Source organism: Copadichromis virginalis, linkage group LG2 (assembly GCF_057382275.1).
Source record: "Copadichromis virginalis isolate Kocher_CV1m ecotype Utaka linkage group LG2, C_Virginalis_male_GT1.1, whole genome shotgun sequence".
Taxonomy (NCBI): Eukaryota; Metazoa; Chordata; class Actinopteri; order Cichliformes; family Cichlidae; genus Copadichromis; species Copadichromis virginalis.
The window spans coordinates 629,438-638,183 of record NC_140619.1 but is presented as its reverse complement, the minus strand read 5'-3'; the positions used below and the strand labels follow the sequence as shown (position 1 = coordinate 638,183).

The 8,746-nt window shown below is 39.3% G+C and overlaps 2 protein-coding genes across 6 annotated transcripts in view; both read right to left on the bottom strand.

Annotated features, from left to right (window-relative positions):
- Positions 1-633: 633 nt before the first annotated feature.
- LOC146716688 (uncharacterized) lies at positions 634-8,608 on the bottom strand. Of its 5 annotated transcripts, none has more exons than XM_085467348.1 (6): positions 8,496-8,608; positions 7,448-7,715; positions 2,794-3,816; positions 2,396-2,551; positions 1,986-2,078; positions 634-1,553 (listed from the first exon to the last, which is right to left on the bottom strand). In XM_085467348.1, the coding sequence occupies exons 3-6, from the start codon at positions 3,808-3,810 to the stop codon at positions 1,230-1,232; spliced, it is 1,590 nt and encodes a 529-aa protein (XP_085323474.1). In that variant the 5' UTR covers positions 3,811-3,816; positions 7,448-7,715; positions 8,496-8,608; the 3' UTR covers positions 634-1,229. The 5 variants fall into 5 exon arrangements, with proteins under 5 accessions (XP_085323474.1, XP_085323476.1, XP_085323475.1 ...); XM_085467350.1 differs by having other exon boundaries at positions 8,532-8,601; XM_085467349.1 differs by lacking the exon at positions 8,496-8,608 and having other exon boundaries at positions 7,448-7,977.
- The window catches only part of LOC146716687 (uncharacterized), a 33,915-nt gene continuing 29,992 nt past the window's right edge, over positions 4,824-8,746 (bottom strand). Inside the window, exons 4-5 of the mRNA XM_085434582.1 lie at positions 4,984-5,942; positions 4,824-4,864 (exon numbers count right to left, since the gene is read on the bottom strand). Coding sequence (XP_085290708.1) covers positions 4,824-4,864; positions 4,984-5,942 — 1,000 coding nt within the window. The remainder of the gene's footprint in view (positions 4,865-4,983; positions 5,943-8,746) is intronic.

Sequence of the window (8,746 nt, the reverse complement as noted above, 5' to 3'; positions counted from 1 at the left end):
GTCCTCACACACACTCTGACTGAGAGAAGGCCAAGCAGAGGTTATACTTCCAAATCAGGAAGTTCAACCTGCAACCTACAGTTCCACCATCCAGTCTGTCCTGTGCACATCAATCATTGTCTGATTCGGCCACAAAGCAGGACAGGGCCAGACTGCAACCAGGTCAGCAGAGCGGATCATCTGTGCTGATCTTCCCTCCACCAGGACATGTACACGTCCAGGGTTGTACACTGAAAAAAGAAAATAGTTGAACCAACTTAATTGAATTATTTCAATTGGTAACACCAAATTTAATTAAGTTCTTTGAAATTAAGTTAATACATTAAATTAACACAACTGATTTAAGTTACATGTACTTAATAAATTAATTGCTGTCAAATAAACATTTTGCATTAATCCAACTTAAAATTAAGACATTTCAACTTAAAGTTTTCAGTTTTTCCAACCCAATAATTTGCATAACCCAAAAGTAAAATATTGCTCTTTGCTAACCTAATAATGTGGTTTAGTGTAAATTACTTTTTGTAGTGACTCTAAAATGAAATTTTAGTTTGTATAATAAAGCTTAAATCAAAATTTTAAGTTGCCTGAAAATATTTTTCAAAAATTCAAAATCCAATGGTTTTTTTTTTAAATGCTTTATTGTATAAATGTAATAAAGTATTACCTTTATGGCAACCAACACAGCTTTTGGTCAAATACATTACACATTTGTCCTTTTTGAAACACATATGCACAAAATGCAAGTAATGCTTAGTAGGACCACAAAGTTGTCAACAAAGTGTAAAGTGCAACACAGTATTACACAAATATCAATCTTAACACATACAGTGTCAACTATGAAAAAGTGCCCCAAGAGTATACAGAAACTTCTCTTCAGCTATAGCCAATGAATAAATATCTGAACAGTGTAGCTGACCAATGGGGATGAAAAAATATAAACACTCCTCTAGAGTTTTAGAATGTCACAACAGTTTGTTGTATAACTGAGCACATCAAACCTGAAATGCAACCTTTCCCTTGAAACGAAGGCAAATATGTCTGAAAAAAAATTAAAAAATAAATAAAAATACCATAAAAGCACATTAAATTGGGGTTTGAGGTCTCTTGGAGCATAAAAAAGGCCCAACATCCAAAAGAGACTACATATTTTACATGCTATATGTCCAAACACAGTTGTTCCTTCGCATTATGGCACAGGGCCATTTGTTGGTCATTGTTCTGTGCCATTACTGGGAGCTTTGAAGTTTGATATACAGATTTTGGACTTTGGGGGACATCTTGTGCTGATCAAGCTGCATGAAGATTTTTTGGAGCACTTCAAAAGTGAAGCGAAAGGGTTTTGGATAAGCTAGGTTGAGTGCATAGATCAAACCTAGAAGCAGGGCACAAGCTGAGGCAACTGAAGTTAGTTCATGCAACACTTCCACACCCTCAATGACAATGCCAATGTCTTCAGGTGGCTCCTGCAGTCCCTCCCCCTCCTTCCGAATCACATACACTGCCATGGTGACCTCCTCCAGGTCCCTCTGAACATCATCTGCTCCACAGTCCTACAGAGGGGTACAAGACACAAACACAAATCATCATTAGCCTCACTTCTTACTGTGATTAAGTGTTTGGGTGATGTACCAATATGTGTTATGTGCTGGGCTATTTCTTGGCTGGGTGTCATCACACACCAGAAACAGCAGAGAGAGGTGTATCAATCTGACTCTAATCAAATTGTAAGCAAGAAAGATAAGATTTCCCAACATGTCAAACTATTCCTTTGAACTTAAATAATCAAGTAAGCCCGTCTTACTTAAAACAAAGTCAATCCGATATGTAATGTGTTGTTGCTGGGAATTACATAATGTCCAATATGGTCATGATAATAAATACATGTCAGCAATCCAACTAGGGTTCACGTGTTATGTTTGTTCTAACAGTTAACTTTTTTGTGTCCCTTTGACAAGATGTGCTGACAAACTGTTGAAACTTACAAGGTATTCCTTGATCAGGCCATCTGCATCTTCTCCCAGGAAGATGGTGAGGGCTTTCAGCACACATTCCCTCCGATGATTAATGTCCACAGTCTAGAACAACAAATGTTGAGTAATTTTAAACTCTAAATTTCATAAGACAGACATCCTTACTCTTATTGCTTAACTTACATGTACTTTATTTAAAAACAGTAATTCACAAGCCCAGAGATTCATTACAGAAAGAAAAGGGGATGAGTTCAGTGGAGTCGCTAAAAACATTCATGCATATGAAAGCCATGATTAGCATTGGCCTGCCCATATTGTCTTTATGAAAGATTCAGTTAAATATATATATATTTTTTTGGATTCAGATATATTTTGACAGCCCTCTTAGTTACGAAGCATCTTGTTTGATGGTACAGATTTACCTGGTCCAATGTGTCCAAGATGTTCGCAATCTTTTGGCGTGTTGCTCCTCCTTTGGCACGTATGACTTTGATCAGCTGACTTGAGTGCATGTCTAACTGGGCCATGAACTTCCACTCAAGAGGAACAGCCATGAGCCTCTGGAACTCTGTATTTATCTAAAAACAAAACACAAATGACAGTAGATATTGTATTATGGAACAAAATGCTGAAACTGATTGTATGCCAAAATGTCTATATCCCAAAAAGTATAACATATATGGGAATTCAAAATGTAAATTCTTTCATTAAGTTCAGTGTTATAAAATCTCAACCAAATCAAGTTATGACCGATTCATGAAAGTTAACTGCAATAAATCCCGAAGCATACAGACTTCGATCACTTCAGTTCCATTCTTACCTCTTTCTGTGTGAAGAGTGCAGGCCATCTGTCCTTCAGTTCCTGAATGCTTGGTTCTTGGTTTACCACCTCATGTCGTCTGTAGGCAAACGTGTTAGCCATTTTGTCTGCGATGACCCTTTCATTGTCCCTTATCCCGATCTCTGTCAGAAGTTCTAGTCTCACTTTTTCCATGCTGTCCAGAGTCTCACCAGTAGGAAAGGATGGATAAAAGTTAGCTTCAGAACGTTTTGGCTTCTTCACTTTTTTAGCAGGGAAAGCATCTGTAGTAGCTTTAGATTTCAGTGAGTTTACACACAGCTCTGGACACCCCTGTAATTTGAGCTGGGTCCTGTAGTTTGCCATTTTGTACTTCAGTCGTTGTTTCCAACCGTAGCAGCCATTGAATGATCCAGGTTCTTTCAAACATGGGTGCTTTTTGATAAGGGCCTCTGCAGCTGCGCAGAAATGTGCATCCTCTGGATAGGCCTTGTAACGGTAAATTTCTTCTGCAACTCTTTTCAGGATATCAGACAGCATTCGGGCGCTTAAAGTCAACATTTTTTGGCTCACACGGTACTCAGTATTCCCCCTCTCTAGCTGTAGCTCTGTGTCATATGAAAATTGGGGAATTGCAAAGTCTTCTGGCCACTGTTGTGTTCGAGATGACATAGATTCAGGGGATGAGAGGATAATTGTGTCATTTGATGCCACCGAAATACCGTCATCAGACTCAAATGAAAGAGACAGAGATGAAGTGGACTGATCGGCACTGATCAAAGGTGGATTTGTTTGCTGGTGGATCACTTTGATTGTCCCCAAATTCCGAAGTTCGGTGGTAGAATTCAGATTAAAGAAGTCGTTGCCAAAGTCTTGGTCCATGTATTGCAGTCTGAAGTTACCTTTTAACCCAAAGGTAGTCTTTATCGTGCTGAGAAGGTCTTCAAGTGACTCTGGGATGCCATTTGGAAGAGTCAGCTTTTCAATGTTGTTCTCTCCTAAAATCACCTTCAGTCTTGCAGGTGTTGAACCAGCCATGGTGGTCTGAGAACAAAGCACAAGCACAGTTAGTGAGGATCAACATGTAAACCACTGACATTTCCAATTAGGAGAATTTAATGTCAAACTAGAGGAAAAGAGAGAAGGCAAAGAGAGGAGGAAAGGGGAGGAGAAAATGAAGAGGAGAGGTGGAGATCAGCTGAGGCAGCGAGGAGAGAAGGCAAACCGAAGAGGAGAAGGGAGGAGAAGAGAGATGGCGAGAATATGGGAGACATTGAAGAGAAGAGAGAAGGAGAGGAGGTGAGGAGAATATAGGAGACAATAAGGAGAGGAAAGAAGAAAAAGAGAAGAGAAGCAGAAGGGGGGAGAGCATAGGATTAGCATTCACTGACTGGAATCCAGCGACCTGCATTAAAAAAAATGACATAACTGATGAATTGCCAATGACATCATCACACCACTTTGGCTTGCAGTATAAAATAAATATGTTCTGAGAACACATTAGTATTGTATGGGTCTGGGTTTTGTTTTCCCACTTAAGAAAATACTTTATCATATTTTGAGGCCTCACCATTTAAACATGGACATATCTTTTCAAGGTGACAAGACGCATCCCTCTAATATTGTAGTCTGCCAGTGGGTAGGTATCATGCAGTTCTTGTGGCTCAACAAGTTCCACTTCTTTGCTTGGTGATGTTTTGAGATCATAAGCTCTGTAGTGTTCCATATACCATCCGCTAAGCTTTTTCAGAATGAAGATTAGTTTGTCCTGCAGTATCACCATTTGGATGATTTCACCAAACTCTGGCAGTCCTCCCAGTGAGCCGTGGATCAAGATCATCCCACACTTGTAGATTATTCCATTATATGCTACACTTTTAGCCAAGCACACATTGTCCATATCTGGAGACTTCTGTCTCAGTGCATTTGAGATGTCCTTGTTAAGAACATCAATGTGAACAGTGGAAACATCTGTTACTTCCAGTGGGGGTTTGGCAAATAATAATAATAATGGATACTTTATTGATCCCCATGGGGAAATTACTTGTTTGCTAATTGCATGCAAATGATATGCAATCTGATACTGATGTCTCTGTGAAAGGGAAAGAAGTACATTTTTGAAGCATCTGATGTTCCTTGCAACTCTTTTAAAAAAACTATGCTTTGCTTCGAATCGCATAGTCCATAGTGCAACCAGTGGCCCAAACTTACGGATCAAGTATGGATAATGTTCCAAGTAGTGGTGCTTTGGTTTAAGATTAACATCTGGGAAAACCTCTTGAAACTTGATTCTGTGCTCGGAGATCTTAAAACCAAGATATGCAATGGAGTCCTCAGTATGAACAGGACTGACAACAAGATCAACAATGTCCTTCAAGTCTGTTAAGATGTGCCAAGCAGGCTCCTCACAGGGTACACTCTGCCCAACGAACAAAGGCAAAAATCTGATAAGACTCCAGTTCTCGTGTGCATTCCCTCCTACACTTTTTTTGGATGCAAAACTGAGAGCCACAGGATGAGGTCGATTTGTTTTGTCAGCCCACTTAAAGTTGAAAGATGATATTGCTTCATTCAATGTACATAATGTGAAATACTTTTTTTTGATTAACAAATTGAGGCAAAGCGCAAGTTCAAAAGGAACAATTCCCTCAAAAAGATCATGTACAACATCAGGTGGAAACCCAGTGGTAACATCAAAATGTGAGAGGTGCTTTGACAAAATACACTTTGATTTCACACCATAATAACTGGGCCATTTGTTTTCCTCGATAATTCGTAAATGATCTGCATGAATGTCTTTTGTTCTTAAAGTAAAGACTTCACTTCTGACTTCAATAGTCTGGAACTCTGATGTTTCTGCAGTGCAAAATCTACATACGTATGTCCCTGAGAAATTTTCAAAGAATCCAGCAATACTGTGTGCACCAAGGTTGTCGGCAACAACACACTGAACAGTGCCTTTTACTGTTCTGCCCAACTTTGACAGAAATATCCCACTCTGTTCCAAAATTACAAGATCATTAATTACAGGTTTTAACACTTTCTCATACCCATAGCACTTCAGATCATTACTTTTGATTAAAGCAGCCAAATAGATTGAGGTTAAAGCAGAATTACAGCCTGGTGGCAAATTACCCAAAACCCAGTACAATCCACAAATTTTATGCTTCCTCCATGATGTACCAAGGGGATTACATATTTCGAATTCATCAATGTATAATATCAATGAAATGCTTTCCTGCTTGGACAACAGTCCATTTTCATGGAAGAAGTCACCATCGAAGATAGTTTTGTAGTGCACATAAGTTTTTTGAGGCTGATTATCTACAGTATTCAAATTAACAGCCTGATCCAAGATTGTCTGGCAGTCAAGAATATGCTGCAAAGACTTTAAAATTGAAATATATTGGAATGACTTGTTATTTTTTCGGTCAAGTATATATTCCACTGGTTCCACTACTTTAAAGTGGCTCTTATAGTATGCTTTTCGTCTCCAAGGACTGGAAAGTGGACCTTTATCTCCAATTGCTTTTTTTACAGGGTTTGTCTCACAGAGTACACTGGCTAGCTTTTCAACAACTGACTGGTCAAATTGGCATCCGTTGTCTTGTAATACTTGGCTAATAGTCTTTTGGGTAATCGCCACAGAAACAGAACCAATCAAATAGTTTAACTCCTGCAAAAGCTCATCTACAGCTGCATTAGACACAAGAAAGATGTGTTCCAACTTAAGGAGCACTGAAGCAATTTTAAGCTCAATATCCTTCTCTAAGTTTTCAGAATACCCATTGTCAAAAGCAGAATTTAAATTTACATCACTCTCTATAATTTCCACATCTGAAATATCACTGGCAACACTGGCAAAAGATTCATCAACAGAACTTATTCCAGGCTTAAATGTGTTCACTGTACCAGAGTGTTTTCTGTATTTATGACTTTTGAAGTTCTCATAGACATTGGTTTTATATTCACAGTTTTGGAACACACATGTTACAGTCTCCTTATTTTTAAGATGCTGATAGATATGTTGAAAATATTCTCTTTCTGTGGAGAGTTGATTATGGCCACAAATATGGCAAGTGAATGTGGACGCAGCTTTGGAGACTGCTTGTTGGGCAGGGTGATTTCTTGATAGATGGCTCAGTAGGGCATTCCAAGTCTTGAACCTACATGCACAATTTAAATAAGTGCATGGATATGAGTGGCCTCGTCCGTAATGCCTATGAATCAGTTTGTAGTGTTTGAGCAATTCAGATCTTTTTGTTAATGTTGTCCCACAGTCCTTGCATCTCCACATGAAGCATAGCACTGGAGGAACAAAGAGACACGCTTTACTGGGTGTATATAAATAATTTGAGAAAACACAGAGGGAGAGTTGGGCAATATTACAATATATCAATATGGTGATATGAGACTAGATCTCATCTCAGCTTTTTGCCACATTGCCCAACACAAAGCGAATCATTTAAACACAAAATGTATTCATCAAATGTAGCCAGCCCTCTCTAATTAGATTTTAAAGGGATAAGTTCAAAACAAAAGTTTAAAAACAAAACCCAAATGCCCATAGGTACATTTTTTTTTTTTGCAATTGTTTTATATATAAAGCCGATTCCTGTTCAGTGTAAAACTGAATTAAGTTTAAATGAGACATTACTATTTTGAACTTGCATACCTTTGTTGTTGATAAACTGAAAGTACGCAAGTTCACAGGTAAAACGAGCTGCCTGGCACGCCTCCACACAGGAATGCCCCTCTTGAAGTAGTCACAGAGCTGAGAAGAAGTTAGGTCAGAAGGTGGCGATGGGGCGTCACATTGGACACCAAGCCAAAGGTTGTGGCACTGTCCAGGGTTCCAACCAGAGGTGATGTAATCTTTCTGCCATCAGCAGACACCCCTCTGGAGAGGTTGACAGGAAGGAAAGGAAGCGCTACCCAAAGTCCTAAAGATTAAAGATATGTTCGAGTTAGTCTGTCGATCTTTCATCATGTTTACAGTGTTCATCTGCATCTATGTACTTATATATGTATTCAGACACAGACCAGAAGTGTGCTAGGTCTACAAGAAATCTGATGGCTGTATTTTCTGTGTTCAATAGCGTAATACTTTCTTCTATGATTTCTAATTTTGATTTTCTGCCGCACACCATCTCCCTCTCACACGGCTGATCCGTGCGTGTACGAGCGCTGCACGCACCCTTTCTCCTCGCCTTCTTAACATTATGTACATTGAAAGCAATGCAAGCGGCAGTAAATGCATGCTTCCTGGAGCCACCACAGCTAAACTTTACCTCCTACATCACCCGTGGCCGTGACCGCGTGAACTATTCACGCCGACAGGCATACTGCGAACAACCACTCGTGTATAAATGCGCGCGCCCGAAGTAACGTATTCTGAAGAGAACCGCGGCCCAGCTTGCCGCTATAATGTGCTAATGCTAATGAATAACTAACAGTAAGCCAACACCGACACACTGCATGAATACACAACTTTAAGCTAGCGTTACGATATTAAAACAAGAGAGTACCGCCGGAAAACTACTAACTTAACCTACATGTCCAAGCACAAACTACCAACAGGTCTGACATTTCGCTAATGTTAGCAGGGCTGAATGATAGCGGTTTGGTCAGGTCAGTTTACTAAACACTTAACAAACTTAACAATACAGTTGGAATATTTTTATATCTAATATATTAAAATATGTGTTCTACATTTGACTTACCTTCAAGGACTATGGAAAAAGTAATATCTTCGTTACCTTATTGACCAAATTGTTCACGAGGTCCTGCCTGCAGCCAAGTGCCTCTCAAATTGTTGTTCTCAACCGCAAGTAGAAAATTCTGGAGAAGGCGGAGACGTCATGACATCAGATGCACTGCGTCAGGAGAAACCTAATTGATGCAGGTTGACTCTAATGAGAATAGCAGGTTACATGTGTACTGAGGGAACAACACGTAATAACAAGTTGATATA

Excerpts from the sequence above, each read along its gene's own strand:
- LOC146716688 (XM_085467347.1), bottom strand. Across the intron at positions 2,079-2,395 it reads TCTTGGACACATTGGACCAG|ACTGTGGACATTAATCATCG; the intron begins GTAAATCTGTAC and ends TTGTTGTTCTAG. Across the intron at positions 1,554-1,985 it reads GCCTGATCAAGGAATACCTT|GACTGTGGAGCAGATGATGT; the intron begins GTAAGTTTCAAC and ends ACCCCTCTGTAG.